Raw genomic sequence first — 16,354 nt, forward strand, 5'->3', positions numbered from 1 at the left:
TCAAATTAAAATTCAAGAATTATGGTAAGTTTAGTGCAATTGATATTAATAAATCACATTAGATATGTGACATGCAAGAAACTTTTCTTCATTTTTTCATTATATGATATAATTTACATGACTTAAGTGCCAATGAAATAAATTATATCTATTGATTATGCCATAGGTTCGTTAACTGCCACAAAAGTTACAACTCAACTAAAATAAAGTCAAATAAATCAGCTTTTCTTATCTTGAATTCACTTAAGATGCATCAAGCAAATTAGAACTCCAAAAATCATGAAAATAATAGAGATTACGGAGTAAAAGTAATTTGATTCTGTCAAAAATCAATTGGATGAATGTGCTTTTAACTAAAAATATAATTGTAAAGGAGTTAAGGCTTAATATGTTATTTTATTAATAATAGAGGAATTTATTCAATATGATCTCTCAATTGTTGTTGTCTTTAATTCAATATCTTTTTTATTTAAAGTCATGTACTTTGAGTTTGAATTCTCTATTGATTTTACTATGTTGTTCATCTGTTGTACCTTCGAAATACACTGATGGTCATTAATTTTCAAATTTTAAAATATATTAAAATTATCTTTAAAGTACTAAAACAATGTGTTTTTAATGCTCAGCAGATGACAACACAAATAAAGTCAGCAGAGAAATAGGCCAAATTTAACACCTCGCAACGGATTGACCTACCCACGTTGTCACTTCTAATGATTACGTGTTAGGCACTTAGTTTCTCCATCCTCTCTTTTTGATTTTACTTACCACCGTTTTTTTTTACTCTTTGGAGATGACTGTGATCAAACTTAAAGTGAACGGATTAAGAAACCTAGAGATACTGATACATAATCATCTTTCAAATCATGTCAACATCAATTTAATAAAAGAAACTATATTGATTTTCTTTAAATAAAAAGAGATTAAATTGAGATAAAAATAATTAAAGTATTAAATTGGATAAATTTTCAAAGTCAAAATCAAATATGCATACATTGATTTTTTTTTTTATGAAGCATGAAAAGGTGATAATGAAAAATCATAGAAGAAAGATAGTTTTTTCTTTTAAAATTTTGTAATTGTTATTTTTCTTTGGATTTAATTCGAACCGAGCGTATAAATATTTTTACATTGTTATGTAATCATTATTTTTCATGCACCGTTCAATTTTTCAAATAATTTTCATGCATATATATGGCAAATTCTAAAAAAAATTGCATCGTAAACATTTTACACCGAAGCGTATCACAGTTAAACTCTTGTTATAATTAAATATTATATATCATTTCTGTATCTCAACTTATTTATGTTCATTAATTTCGTGATTATAACAACTACAATTGCTAAATGGTTTGAAATTAAAAAATCGACTGATTTGTTAAATGTTTTTGTTTAAAATGTTCTAAACTGTTTATACTAGCGATTGCATAAAACAAGTTAAAACAACATTAAAGAAGTTTAGCCCATTATTTTTTTAGAAATCAATTTTCAAATAACTCTTAAACTCATCCACTCCTACACTCTTAAATTCAGTTGTATACATTATTTTTTAAGTTTCTAATCCATCTTTTTAATTTATGCACATCGCATCTTCGAATAATTATGCCGTGTCAAATAGAATAAACAAAACCAAAATTTATATTAAAACCTACTAACCATTTGTGTAAGTACTCCAAAACAAAAAAATTAACTTACAAAGATATTAAATCAAATTCTCAATAATTTATTATCATTAATTCTATCAAAACTAACTATTTTCACTGATCAAAGTAACTCTCCTAGAGCCATTTGTATACCGAACAAAAACAATTTTAGGATAGAAATAGAGTTAAAAATGTAATAATGATTTCTAAGAGATTAAAATACTAATAAGTGTTGTGGTTGCACAATTATTTGGTTCCTGTCGAGGTCATGTGGATCGAATCACAATTCAAGAATGAGATTTATAGTGAGATAATTGCTGAGGAAAGATTGTTCCAGGTGATATTAATTGTCTTATGGTGGAGGTGAATAGACTCGGTCACTATCGAACTGTAACTTAAAATGTTACGGTTCTACTCAAAAAGAGTTACACTCTAATTAATTGTTATAACTTTTGATTTAATAATAAGTACCCGATCAAATAATTTGTATCAAAGTCAAGATCACGAATTTAATTCTTGTTTTTGATAATCTTCCATTTGACAAAACATTGGATTAAATCTAACTTTTTGTCTTTCCAAGTTGGTTATTCCGGTAAATCTTTAAAACATTAAGATCAAACAACATATAAAGATTTAAAAACAGAAAGGAACTTATTCAAAAAACAAATTTTGAAAGAAAAAAAACTCCTTCAAACATGTTTTATTCCACCTCGTAAAATTCCTTCTTTAAATTTTGTACTTATGCCTGCACTTTAAGCCTTCCACAAGGAATATAAATCTGTAGAAAAGAATAATAGGCTGTCCATCATATTTCTTTATCCCATATCTGAAACAAAGAATCATTCAACTTTCTAATTTTTTAATTTTAACCAACATTTGCAGAAAGATATCTTCTTTCCAGAAAGTCCTAACTACTCGGTTTTGGTCTTTACTCCTCTTCTTTCTAGAAAGATTTCTTCATCAAACACTTTTTAATTTAGAACTCAGTTTTGTTTTTTACTTCTCACTTCCTCACTAAGAGATAAAAGGGTGGCTAATTCTCACTATTATGGGGTTTGCAGAGAGTCAAATACACATTAATCTCATCAAAAATCTTATTTGGACACCTTGTATACTACTATTCAACATATAGTGATCAACAAAGAAATAGAAAAATATATGTATAACGATATAACATAACAGTAAGAAGAGATAAGAGTGTTCGATTATCACTGCTTTTAATCTTAATTTCCACGACATAAGAGGCTGTTCCAGTGACCGCTAGATTCAATGGTATCATTAGACGACAAGAGAAACAACCTTACTTTTATGCCAGGGCTGCAAATAAAGCGCATTAATCTCAGAAGCAGTGTCAGAAAACGATTTACCACTGTTCCTACTTAGTACTTGGCAATACCTTTTAAGGGCAATGCATGCATAAATGTTCTCTCACTTTTGTAAACATTTACGAACTCTGAATTAACTGAAAGGCTTGTATACTTTGGGAGAGTAAAGATTCTAGTGTATTCATGAGCACACGCTTTATCCTCATCAAACACTACCCTTTTAGTGCTTATAATTAATTATGCAATGTCCCTTGAGTGAATGCTACGAGAATCTCTGACCTTTAAGTAACCTTTGTTCCAAGCAATTCTGTTTTTATTCTTTTCAAACATTCCCTGCATAACATAAAACTTAACTCCTAACATAACAATCTGTCGTGTGAATTTTGTTTCTGCTTAACCCAAACAATAATGGCAGTCACACATGCTGACCTTGAACCAAGGAGAAGAAAAACAGATTTGAGTAGCAAAACAGGTGCTTTTCTTATGGCTCTCACAATCCTATTGGGTCTATTCTGCTTCGTTCTGTGTCTCATAGCAGAAGCCACACGTTCCAAGGTACCTGTTTAGTTAATACTGTTTGAAAATTACGTATCTTTTACCTACTCTTGGATGACTTAAGTTACTAGAAATAAAACAATTTCATAATATATAAATAGAGCGCAAATCTCAATCTTACAAGTCAATTTTGTGGGGTTGATATGACAGGTGATGTGGACGAGCATTAATGTAAATGGAAAAGGAAGTAAATCAGAATGTGTTTACAGTGGGAGTGGGAAAATGCCATTGTTATGCGCTTCCTGTGCTTTCATTGGACTAGCATTGGCCATATTGGTGGAGCACACTTTCATGTTGATAGCAGTTAGTAATTCATCACCTGCATTACTCACCTTGGATCCTGATTCTGCTTCTGCCAAATCATTAACATGGCAAGCTGGGTTCTTCTTCGTTACAACTTGGTAAGGAAAAAAAGTCACAAGTTGTTATTTTTCCACCTATTGCATGACAAATAGTTCCCTATTATCTGTTTTTTTAGATCAAATGAAAAACTTAAACTTTTGCTGAGAAGATTGAGCAAAAAATATGAATATTGGTTTGGCCATGTGTTGTAGGATTTGCTTTGCAATTGGGGAGATTCTGTTGTTGGCAGGAGTGAGTGTAGAGTCAGGGCATTTGAAGAATTGGTGGAAGCCTAAACCCAGTTGCATTAGTGTTAGAGAAGGTTTGTTCTGTGGTGCAGGGGTGTTTGCTTTAAGCACGGTTTTTCTAGCTTCTGCTTTATACCTAACGGCACTACGTGCACTGAGAATATCGCAGGAGCAAGAAAGTGTTCGAAGAGAGGTAGCTCTTAGTGCTTCTCTACCAAGAGGATCTCGACCACAAATCACCACTGTTACTAGGGAGAACCCCACAACCAGAGAGACCCCATTATCTGTATTTCCATCTCCTTTCAATAAAAGCTACACCTTTGTGTGAACTTGAGGGAAAGTATAGTTTTGGGATTCACACAATTTTATGTTTGGTGAATTTTTCTTTGAACCTATGGATAAGAACTAAGTTACAAAAAAATGTGTTTTCGTTTAGGGTCTTGAACTACAAGGAGCAAGAAGTTGTGACATAAACAACTTTGTCTTTAACACGAAAAATCATGTTGGAACAACACACATTAAGAAAATTACTCCGTGGAGAAAATACGAAGAAAAATAGTTGAAGTATGATGAGGCCCGATATCGTACACTGCAGCAAACCAATGCGATTGCAAATTAACTTACATGATTGAAAGGTTCGAATTTGGAAATTGCAACTTCAACACATTAAGCTTTTCACCCAAAATGTTGAGCATTGTTTGTCAAAATTGGGAACAGAATAAAAGTAGAAAAATATTATATACCAACTAAAAAGAAATAACTAATTTTTTTTAAAAAAGTAGTGTGCTAGTGGGTGGTGTTACCTCTATTTATTTATTTTAGTTACCTTTTTACAATTTTATAATAGTAATTTTGGTCTAATTTTAATTTCATATATGTTTATTTCTTTTGTTTTAGACCAATTGAACCCTAAATTAACATGTTAATTTGATATACTATAGAAATAATTTAATTTCGTATATAATTTTAATTATTTGTCTTTTTTACCACAGTATCGTTAAAATGAATAGCATACAATTAAATTATGGAAAAGTGGCAAAATTTCTTTTAGAAGTATGATGGAAATGAAATATAATAATATAAGGTATAAATTTAAACGATTGTTTTAGGTAACGTCACTAATAAGTTTATTTATTATTTTTATAATTTTAATCAAATAATGTAAACAATGGTCGAACGAATAACAAATCGAATTAATCAGATTTTTTTAGAGTAAGTCCTTTAAAGTTTTATAAATATATTTATATTGCATTTTCTAGCTTATACTGAGAGTGTTTCTAGATTTAACGAGTTTTGTAAGGCGAGAAGGGTAAAACTTTAGTTAATTTAACTATTAATATGTGTTTTGATAATTTTGTATGTTTTTTTCCCTTAGTTGTCCAATTCTTTAGGTGTAATTTTCTTGTTTTTTTTTATCTCTAACATAAGATTATTTTTGTTTAGTTAAACTGGGATGTATAAATATTTAGATTTAAACTACACATATCAAACTGTTTAATGGACTCTTTATAAAGTTAATTTTTAATATATAGCAATAAGGAATAACTATGAGTTTAAAGTTACTACTATAATATTGTAAAAGCAAAATTTTGAATTATTTATGTGACTTTTAGTAGACTTCTGGTATACTAATTAATATGTTGATTGTGATGTAATTATATATTTAGTTGAATAATTAGTTTATCCTATATTTTTATTTATGATTTTGATATAGATATATAATTAGTTTACCTTCTATTCTTATCTTGATATGTGAATCGATGATAATATAGTTTATGGAAAAAGAGAGAGGTAATATCAATTTTAAATATTGTTTTCATATTTTTTAATTGAATAATATAATAATATTTATTTGAAATTTGTACGTTTTAATATAATTAAACTACAAAATTAAAGTGTTATAAGTAAGGCACACTTCACAATTTTTTCTATTGGATGACTTGAATAGCATTGCTTCTAGATTACTTTATTGTAAATACATTTATTTGAGTTCATAATTTTATTCATTAATTTATGCTTAATTATATTTATTAAATTTATTTTATTTATAATAGAACATTAAGTTACGATGTATCTTATACAATTATATTGTATACTCTATCTTAAAAGTAAAAAACTAGTAATCACAAATTAGGAAACTCAGTTCTCAATTTGCTTCAGTAGAAATTTGGAAGAGCCACACAAAAAAATGTATCTTTGAAGAATTAATCGTAAAAAAATATTATTTTATTTTATGGTTTATTTTTATGTCAAATAAGTCGATCAACATCACTGTATCGAATATTTATGTCAAGTTACACCTTTAATAAATTAGAAAGAGTCATGGATAGGATTTATTATTATAAAAACCAATAAATTTGTAATATGATTATTTATAGTTTAAAAAATATTAGTATTTTTAACATCAACAGAATTTTTCCGTATCTAATTATTTATATTAATTTAATCAGTTGAAAAGTTAAAATGTAAATGATTAATAAATAATTTAATGGTCGGATGAAATGACCGTTGAAAGTTTAAAACATTAGGTCGCATTATGATTGTGGTATGATTTATTATTGAGGACCCATTGCTTGGATCCATAACCCGCATCGAGCGCGAAGGTTTAGATCCAAGATCCAAACCCTCACATTACATAAACCTAACTGTCCAATCCAATCTGTAGTATCAAGTATCTAGCTAGGGTTTTTCAAATTCTTCTTCCCCTGTTCTTCATCCATCCGATTTCCGCCAAACAAAACCATGTCTCTCAGGCCAAATGCCAGAACCGAGGTTCGCCGCAACCGTTACAAGGTTGCAGTTGATGCCGACGAGGGTCGTCGGCGAAGAGAGGATAATATGGTCGAGATCCGAAAGAGCAAGCGCGAAGAGAGCTTGCAGAAGAAGCGTCGCGAAGGTCTCCAAGCTCAGCAGCAGTTTCCGGCTCCTCTTCAGGCTTCCACTGTCGACAAGAAGGTGCATCGTCAGTCTTTGCATTCTGTTTATTGCTTTTGTGCGAATTAGGGTTTAATCGCGCGGTTTGATACTGCGATGATAGTTAGTTATAGAACCAATTTTTATGGTTATTTATTTGTGCAGTTAGAGAGTCTTCCTGCGATGGTTGCTGGAGTTTGGTCGGATGAGAATCCTCTTCAACTTGAAGCCACCACGCAATTTCGCAAGCTGCTTTCAATTGGTAATGTCTGCTTTGTGAATATTGTGCTTCTAAATTCTAGTTGTTGATCGTCTAGTAGTATATATCGTTTGGATTTTATGTGTTAAGGCTTGGTTGTTGTTTTTTGCTATAGAAAGGAGCCCTCCGATTGAGGAAGTTATTCAAGCTGGTGTTGTTCCGCGTTTTGTTGAGTTTCTTGTCAGGGAGGATTTCCCTCAACTTCAGGTTCGAGGACCTTTTTGCTCTGCATCTCAATTCTTGTGTTTTTCCTCGTGGTTGAAATCTGTTAGTTGTTTATGTTAATTGTTGTTTGTTTAGTTTGAGGCTGCGTGGGCTCTTACAAACATTGCATCTGGGACTTCTGAGAACACTAAGGTGGTCATTGATCATGGGGCGGTTCCTATATTTGTCAAGCTGCTTAGTTCGCCTAGCGATGATGTTCGGGAGCAGGTATGTTTTTGAATGCGGGTGGGGCAGCACGTGCATCTTGCGTTTTAATTGTACTGAAACATTAATTCCCTTGAAATTCTAGGCAGTGTGGGCTTTGGGAAATGTTGCTGGTGACTCCCCTAGGTGTCGAGATCTAGTGCTCAGCCATGGCGCCCTCGTCCCACTATTGGCTCAGTTGAATGAACATGCAAAACTTTCAATGTTAAGAAATGCCACATGGACATTATCTAACTTTTGTAGGGGTAAGCCACAGCCTCCATTTGAGCAGGTAATGTCCTTTTATCTCTTTATCGGTTCATTCACCTCTTGAGTTAGTGTCTTTTAGCTTATTCTTACTGCTAATATTTAATGGACAGGTGAGACCAGCGCTTCCAGCACTTGAGCGCTTGATCTTCTCCAATGATGAAGAAGTATTGACAGATGCTTGCTGGGCATTATCATATCTTTCTGATGGCACAAATGACAAGATTCAAGCAGTTATTGAAGCAGGTGTATGTCCCAGATTGGTGCAGCTGCTCTTGTGAGTACTACTTCTACTATACCTGTTAAATGGATTATTGTGTCAGTGGTTAACTTTGTATGTATGCTTTTCAGGAACCAATCTCCCTCGGTGCTGATTCCTGCTCTTCGTACTGTCGGAAATATTGTGACTGGCGATGACTTGCAAACTCAGGTAATTAGTTGTCATCATTTGTAGTAATTCTTTTGATACTTTTGAAAGGAGCAGAAGAGGTAGTACAATAGTCGTCACACCTCTATAGCAGGAATTGTTCTGTGTGCTCTTTCTGCTATCTTCTGTTTTGTGCATGTATATTGTTCTTCAAAAAATCTCCTAATTCTGGTGGATCTTTTTTTTTTTTTTTCATTAGTCTATTATCAATAATGGTGCGCTCCCTTGCCTTTTGAGCCTGTTGAATCATAATCATAAAAAAAGCATCAAGAAAGAAGCTTGCTGGACTATATCAAACATTACTGCTGGAAATAAGGAACAGATACAGGTAAGCTGGCAATGCCCAGTTCTCACTGCTTTTTATTTTTGGTGATTTTGTTGTTTTGAATTTGTGTACATGTTAATTGCATTAATTCGTTGAGAACATTTGATTATAGCTTGCTATTGAAGATTTGTTTATGGTTTTGTCATTATGAACAATAAGCAGTTAAGGTGGAGATATGGTGGAGTTATAACCAAGGTTTAGTTTCTCCTTGATATGCCAACAAGAGAGAATGATGATTGGTCTAGTGTTCCCCCTTCCCCAAAGGAAAAAGTGGCGTCTATTAAATATTACAATGTTTAGCTTTGAGCTTTGTTGACCTGCTGACAGCAGGGTTTTCTGTTTACGTGTTTGTGTCAAAATTGCAAGAATTGTGATTTGATCTGATTCTTGATTTCAATGATAATGATAGGTAGTTGAATCATTTTGGGTTATGAATTTCCTGAATCGCTATAAATTTCTGCATCACCCAATTCAGTTCGTGATCGGATTGCATGCACATGTAATTGGATCAGATTTTGCATGACCTGGTTCTGAAAATGCCTTGTTCGTTTTCTTTCTTATAAAATGTGAGGCAAAGGGGGGTGAATTAAACAATCTGAACCATATAATATGACCCACATGAATTATTTTAGAAAGAAACCCTACATTTTTCTCCATTCTGTCTCTGAAATTGTACAGTTCCTGTCTTCTATTATATTGTTGGTTGCATTCATTATTGGAGAGATCCTGCTGGTCAGTGTCCCCTGCCTCAATGCTTATATTTTTATACTCGTCTCTCCTCTTTGATGAGGCTATCTTTATACTTGTGCTCTTTGGTGTTCTGTTATTGGGTGAAAAAAGAGATTGATATAACTTGTTTGATATTTTGATATGTCCTTCGTGTTAAAATGTTCTCAGTTTTAAGTTTATTGTTATTGATCATGACCACGAGTAATGAATTTGTTTTTTTTATGACCTTTTTAACTATATATGTGAATCTTAATTATTTGTCATGAATCTTAGAATTCACCAATAAGATGATAAGCCTTTGAATTCATGATCTGAATCATGAATTAACAAGCTTATTCATACCCTATTGTTGCAAAGCACAGGATTAATACATTATGTTTGTTGAAAAAACTTATGTAGGCTGTTATTGAAGCTGGTCTGGTTGCCCCCCTTGTCAATCTTCTTCAAAATGCTGAGTTTGACATTAAAAAGGAAGCTGCCTGGGCGATCTCAAATGCTACATCTGGTGGAACTCATGACCAGATTAAGTATGTATTCCGTTGATTGGTTGTTCTTTGTAACTCGCTCTTTAGGACTTTCTGATGGTATTCACTTAATTTTGTGGTGTTTTCAAGGTACTTGGTTGGTCAGGGTTGCATAAAGCCTCTTTGTGATCTTCTTGTTTGTCCGGACCCAAGAATTGTCACTGTCTGTTTAGAAGGCCTAGAGAATATTCTGAAGGTTGGAGAAGCCGAGAAGAGCCTTGGTAACACTGGAGATGTCAACTTGTATGCACAGATTATAGATGATGCTGAGGGATTGGAGAAGATTGAAAACCTGCAGAGTCATGACAACAACGAAATCTATGAAAAGGCTGTTAAAATGCTTGAAACATACTGGTTGGAAGATGAAGATGAGACCCTACCTCCAGGAGATGGTGCTCAACCTGGTTTTGCCTTTGGAAATGAGCTCCCAGTCCCGTCTGGTGGATTCAACTTCAGCTGAAGACTTTTTCCTGAGAAGGTAAATGCTTTGCATGGCATTTTAGATCCGAAATCATATATATAATTTTTTCTAATTTTGTATGAAGAAGCCTCAGCATTATTTCTAAACTATTTTATTTCAATATTTGTAGGGGCTTGTGGGATGAAGTAGGTTTTATGACGGGTGGCTTTTGGGATAAAGTCTTGGAGGGTCAGTTATTGCACCTTGTGTCTGCTTACAGTCCGGTCTAGTGTCCCTTGTGGTTATGAGGTGCCGGGGAGGGTCAGTTAGCTACCATGTCCAAGTAAAGAAGGGACTGGTGGATTCAACAGCAGCATAATGACCTTTTCAGCAGTGTTTACCGTTTTAAAAATATATAATGGTGGTGAGAAATCTGGAAGGGATTTTATATGTTGCTGTGGCAGGGACACGGGCCATTTGGCGAGGGGGTTTTGTTCAAATGCGGCTTTGAGTGCTACTTTTGTCGAGTCCTAGTTGTATTGGTAAAGATTTACTGTGTCAGTATTTGATTTTGGTAAATATATTTTTCCGAAACCGATTTTATGTTCTACGAAAATTAGTGTTATTTTGTACGTGCTTTTGAACCTTTTGCTTGTTCCTATATTTTTTGGGCAGTCATGAATCATGATTACCATATGCCTTGGGAAAGCATCACAAACGACTGTCTCTAAGGTTTAGGGTTTATAAGGCAGATTAAGTTAAACCTTTAGCATTAACTTGAACAAATGGAGCGTGACGTTATTATAGATGTCAAAGTAGTATAATCCAAAATTTATCAGGTATCTCCACCCTTCAACCAGTTATGAGACGATGGATCTATTATAAACTTTTACACTTTGATTAGTATATCATTTGCCTAAGTATGAACTTTTAAAGATAGATTTTACAAACAATGCGATGCATAATTAGTTAGCGATGTTTCCTATACTGGTTGGATTTTTTTTTTAAATCATTCAATTTATTGATCAAAATAAATTATGGTTTAGTATTATGGGTTATGTTTGACAAATAGTTTGTTTAACGTACAGTTTACGTTACATAAATCCAAGAGTCTATAACAATCTTGGTAGACATTAATTTAACTATTAACTGTAACGATAATATTGGACAAAACAGGCCTAAATTTATTGAAATGAAAAAGGATATTAAAATCATATCCTAATAATGTCTAATATATATATATATATATATATATATATATATATATATATATATATATATATATATATATATATATATATATGTTTAATTAATGTTTTGGTTTCCTAATTTGTTGGTTTGGTTCGATTTGATTCTCTAATTTTTTCAATTTGGTCTTTACAGTTAAGTTAAAAAAAAATAAACTCTCACATGTCATTTGTGGTTGTGTCACGTGTCAACTTGAGAATTTTTTTTAAATTTTAAATTTTTTTTGTAAAAGTGCCATGTGGCAGCTCATGATTGTGTCACGTGTCAGACTAACCATAGTTGTTTTCAATTTAGTCCATCTATTTACAATTTTGATTCAATTTAGTCCCCCGTAAAATGATTCAATGTTGTCCTCTCTAATTTGAGATCAAATTAGTAAGTAACCTTAATTACAACTTATATATACATGTTAAAATAATTTTTAATATATTTATAGATCAAATTACCCTACCTAACTATTCAAATTATTATTCTTTTTATATGTGTAAAAAATTTCAAGGGTAAAAAAATTACAAAGTGAAAAATATAAGAAATATAATAATATGAGTATTTAGAGAATGATTTGATGTATAAATGATAAAAAATTATTTTAACATGAATATATAAGTTGTAATTAACTATAATTATTAATTTGGTTTCAAATTGAAGAGGACAAAATTGAATCATTTAAAAAAATTAGGAGACTAAATTGAATCAAAATTGAAAACAACCAATGTTAGCTTTGACATGTGTCACAATCGTGACCTGTCACATGGCAGTTTTTTTTTTAAATAAGAATTAAAAAATAAAAATTCTCGAATTGACACATGTCACAACCATAAAGTGACACGTGACAATTTAATTTAAAAAATAAAAGAAATTAAAAATTATACAAAATGACACGTGATATGTACGTACAGACATGAGGTTAACGTTAACTTAACATCAGGGGCTAAATTGAACATTTCTAAAAAATTAGAGGACCAAATTGATCCAAAAAATAATAAGGAGACCAAAACATTAATTAAGGCTATATATATATATATATATATATATATATATATATATATATATATATATATATATATATATATATATATATATATGTGTGTGTGTGTGTGTGTGTGTGTGTGTGTGCGCGTATAATCATATAATCAACGGATAAGAAGTTTACAAATATTTGTTTATTTAGTCGAGGACAAAGAAAAGATTTGGAGAGACACCCTATTTGAGAAAAGGGTTTGATTATGAGTCGATCAATAATTCTAAGGGTGAAATTCAGAAAAAACTATTGTATAAGGAATATTTATAGAAATTATTTAGGAACATCTCGTATTGTTAAATAGAACACCTAATTTGCACAAATTAGATATACAGAAATTCAAAACAATTTTAGTAACAGGACGTGCTATTTATTTGCATTAGTACCAATTCAAAAATATTTATTAGACTTTACATAATAACGAGATCGAGGAATTTCTTCAAATAGGTATAATTCACAAAATTACAAAAATTATAAAATAAAATAATTTCAAATAATAGTTATAAAATAAGAAAAAAAATATATTTTTATTTTTTAATTCATATGATGCAATTAGAACTTATCAACACAAAATAATAACCTTTGTGAATTTAATAATGATTGATCTATTCATTATTTTGTGAAGAGAACTTCCCATTGAAGTTTTATATTAATCTTTAATGCTATGTTTGTTTGAGATACTTTACTATTTTAAAGAAAATGGTACGATGGAATAGGAAGTGATAAACATGTTTGTTTGACTTGATTCGAGAGTGAGTGAAAGCGAATATTTGTGGGATGTTACATTTTTACAATCTCGTCTATTATGAGCATATTTAAGATTATTATCTTACGAAATACCATTTATCACTTGTGCTTGCTTGTATGGTTGAAATATATTACATGAAATGGAGGGGATCTGATCCTATTATTTGCATATCCAATGCCCAATGCACTAGATCCAATCTTCATATTAGAACCGATTCACTTTGTGGCTACATGTGGTTGTTTTGTCTTGTTTGCAGGTTATTTTACCAATGGAGTGGTAAAAAAAAATTAAAATAAATATAACTCATACAATTATCAATTTATACTACTTATTATATAAAGGGAAAAATAGTAATCTATCTATTACTTCTATTAAAATATGTTTTTTAATCTATCACATCAATTAAATTACTCACAAACTTTCAAAAACTTTACTTTCAAGTCTACTCACAATCACCTATGAATCACTTAAAAAAACACAATTCACTCAAACCTATCCACTCCTTCTCTTTCAATTTTATCCACTCAAGTGAACACACCCTAAGTAACTATCATTAAATTTTTGAGCATTATCCAGTAATAAGAAGTATGTAAAAATCAAATCTATTCTATATACAATGTAAGTTATATTTCTTTTGATCGAAAGATCCAATAACTTATACACGGTTTTTACCGACTCTATTGATTTAAAATTATGATTTAAAAAATTGACAATGTAATTTTGTAGATTACTACTTATACAGATATGAGTTGTTGGATAATTTTATGTATTCAAGTTGATTTAAGGTTTTTCTTTTTCAAAACAAATCCAAAATCTTATATGATAAAAAAAATCCCAATTTAATCAGCTTTTTGTTTGTTCGTTCTTTATTTTATTCAATTTTTATAATTTGAAATAGATTAGACGCATCCTCTACGAATAGATAATTTTCTTTACTGTTTTTTCAACAGTTTTTTCTGTCGTTTAATTAACTAAATAATTAACTAAATTTAGTGATGATTACTAAAAAATTATTAATCTTAACACCATTAATTTAATTGATAGTTAAGGATTTTCGGGTATATATTACATCCAGTCTCTCTCACACTCATGTTCAACACGATTATTTGTATTAAGATGTCAAGCATTTGGATGAAATAATAGTCAAAATAAACATTAACTAACTTAAGACTCAAGTCTATTGATAGAATATTTTTGTCAAAAAAAAAAAACTGTTAAATAGATTGTAAAACTATTATTCCATTTAATCTTACATATTCTACTCCCGGCCGTAAATTTATTAAAAAAATATATATAAAAAAACGACACATTATTAAAAAATATATAGGGAAAATAAAAGAAATTGTTTACAAGAATGAAATTGAGTTAGAACGAAAATGAAAAAAAAAAAAAAAAAAGGTTTCATATAGGTGGTCCCAAAAGAGGTTACATGACATAATAGAAACAAAAAAGGTATTGCCAACATTTGGTTATTTACTCCCCAATTTGTCAGGTCTTGTTTTTTAAGAAAAAAATTGTGATGGTTACTATTGTGTTTGATTTTTAATCAGGTTTTATGGTATCATAGAAGTCAACCTCAGTACTAACGAAATAAAGTTAATGTTGTTGCATAAGAAACTTTACTTTCTGCAATGTCCTCTCTATTTTATGTCATAGGCTTCTTCTTCACACTTTCTCAAGTGCATCATTTCACTGTTTTCTCATTTACTTTACACTATAGACTTTACTCTTTCACAAAAGATTAGAAGATTAAGTTTATTTCTTTCACCAATGCATTGATTGGATAAATAACTTAAGGTGATACACAATTCTCTTGCTTATTTGAATGAGTAGGAAAATAGTTTCACAAAAATATTTTTTAAAACTCTTCTCACTATTATAAATTAGTCATTTTCTAGTTTTTTAAGATCAAAAAATGTTTTATTCCACACCAAAATGTTTGAATTAAAGGAAGCCTAAAAGGAAAAGAGGATGAAAAATTAAGATGGGTTTTACATTGATAAAAAGAATATAGTAAATGTAATTGATATGATAAAATAATTTTTTGTCAATACTTAAAAATTAATATGTAAAACAATTTCTGAAAATAATTTGATCTAAAAATAATTTTTAAAACTTTAAAGTAGAATTAAAACCATTTTAAAACTAAAATAATTTCTTTTGTTATTTTTAATAAATAAAATTTATTTTAAAATAAAAATATACAAACTAAATTACTACAAAATATTAATATTTAAATTAATTATTTTAATTTAACTTCATATCGATAATCTTATTTATTAATATTTAACATTATTTTTAATTATTGCAATATGAAAAAATAAAATATAGAAAACGCCTACTCTTATGAATTTATCCATAATCAGTTGCAACTTATACGTTATATGATTGAATCCATTAAATTAATGTGGAATAAATATTAAGATATTCAACTACTTGTAAATCTCTTAATCTTGAAGTCACGTGACCTTCCTTTTTTTTCTCATAAGTTTTAGTTTTGCATGGATTTTTCTATCTCTTCCTTTCCTTTATCTTCTCGAATTTCAAATGAGATGAAATAAAACACTACCACTCACTCAAATACTTTTCTTTTCCATATTCGAAAATAGGAACATCACATACTTAAATAATTGTGTCATGTTTGTTTGTTTGGACATTGGAAAAGTGTAACCCAAGATAATGACTAGGTACTTAAATAGGGTGTATGTTATTCTAATTATCTTTTTCTTTTTCTTTATTTCTAACTTTCTGCTAAGAAACAAAAATAACATAAAAAGAAAAGTGGACAGAAAAAAACATGACATTGATGCATGAAACTCCAACAATATAAACAAGTGAATATTTATTGAGATCTATCAATCCATATACAATATTAACCAACCGAGGTCATTAAAATGGACTAAACTTGTGAGTTTTATTTAATGTATTATTACATGTTTGACCATGTTTCAGTTACAACCAAAAATAGTCAA

General features: G+C 30.3%; 2 protein-coding genes across 3 annotated transcripts; both read left to right on the forward strand.

Moving 5' to 3' along the window:
- The first annotated feature begins 3,327 nt into the window (after nucleotides 1–3,327).
- LOC114179613 (uncharacterized) lies at nucleotides 3,328–4,442 on the forward strand. Of its 2 annotated transcripts, XM_028066023.2 has the most exons (4): nucleotides 3,328–3,523; nucleotides 3,674–3,924; nucleotides 4,078–4,187; nucleotides 4,283–4,442. In XM_028066023.2, exons 1-4 carry the CDS (start codon nucleotides 3,377–3,379, stop codon nucleotides 4,315–4,317), a joined length of 543 nt encoding a protein of 180 aa, XP_027921824.1. In that variant the 5' UTR covers nucleotides 3,328–3,376; the 3' UTR covers nucleotides 4,318–4,442. The 2 variants fall into 2 exon arrangements, with proteins under 2 accessions (XP_027921824.1, XP_085527885.1); XM_085671759.1 differs by having other exon boundaries at nucleotides 4,078–4,442.
- A 2,241-nt stretch (nucleotides 4,443–6,683) lies between these two features.
- LOC114178482 (importin subunit alpha-2) lies at nucleotides 6,684–10,981 on the forward strand. Its single transcript, XM_028064415.2, has 11 exons — nucleotides 6,684–7,068; nucleotides 7,192–7,288; nucleotides 7,401–7,492; nucleotides 7,586–7,717; nucleotides 7,800–7,985; nucleotides 8,074–8,237; nucleotides 8,312–8,390; nucleotides 8,587–8,715; nucleotides 9,841–9,968; nucleotides 10,056–10,443; nucleotides 10,556–10,981. Exons 1-10 carry the CDS (start codon nucleotides 6,856–6,858, stop codon nucleotides 10,423–10,425), a joined length of 1,590 nt encoding a protein of 529 aa, XP_027920216.1. The 5' UTR covers nucleotides 6,684–6,855; the 3' UTR covers nucleotides 10,426–10,443; nucleotides 10,556–10,981.
- The last annotated feature ends 5,373 nt before the right edge of the window (nucleotides 10,982–16,354 follow it).

The sequence above is a fragment of the Vigna unguiculata genome, chromosome 3 (assembly GCF_037176805.1).
Source record: "Vigna unguiculata cultivar grain cowpea cultivar isolate G323 ecotype 2 chromosome 3, ASM3717680v1, whole genome shotgun sequence".
NCBI classification, from domain to species: Eukaryota; Viridiplantae; Streptophyta; class Magnoliopsida; order Fabales; family Fabaceae; genus Vigna; species Vigna unguiculata.

What these genes read in the sequence shown, in the direction of transcription:
- LOC114179613 (XM_085671759.1), top strand. Translation starts at nt 3,377, where the DNA reads ATGGCAGTCACACATGCTGACCTTGAACCAAGGAGAAGAAAAACAGAT. An exon ending in CAGAAGCCACACGTTCCAAG is followed by an intron (nt 3,524 to 3,673) that starts GTACCTGTTTAG and finishes TTGATATGACAG; the next exon opens with GTGATGTGGACGAGCATTAA. An exon ending in TTCTTCTTCGTTACAACTTG is followed by an intron (nt 3,925 to 4,077) that starts GTAAGGAAAAAA and finishes CATGTGTTGTAG; the next exon opens with GATTTGCTTTGCAATTGGGG.
- LOC114178482 (XM_028064415.2), top strand. Translation starts at nt 6,856, where the DNA reads ATGTCTCTCAGGCCAAATGCCAGAACCGAGGTTCGCCGCAACCGTTAC. An exon ending in CTTCCACTGTCGACAAGAAG is followed by an intron (nt 7,069 to 7,191) that starts GTGCATCGTCAG and finishes TTATTTGTGCAG; the next exon opens with TTAGAGAGTCTTCCTGCGAT. An exon ending in TCGCAAGCTGCTTTCAATTG is followed by an intron (nt 7,289 to 7,400) that starts GTAATGTCTGCT and finishes TTTTTGCTATAG; the next exon opens with AAAGGAGCCCTCCGATTGAG.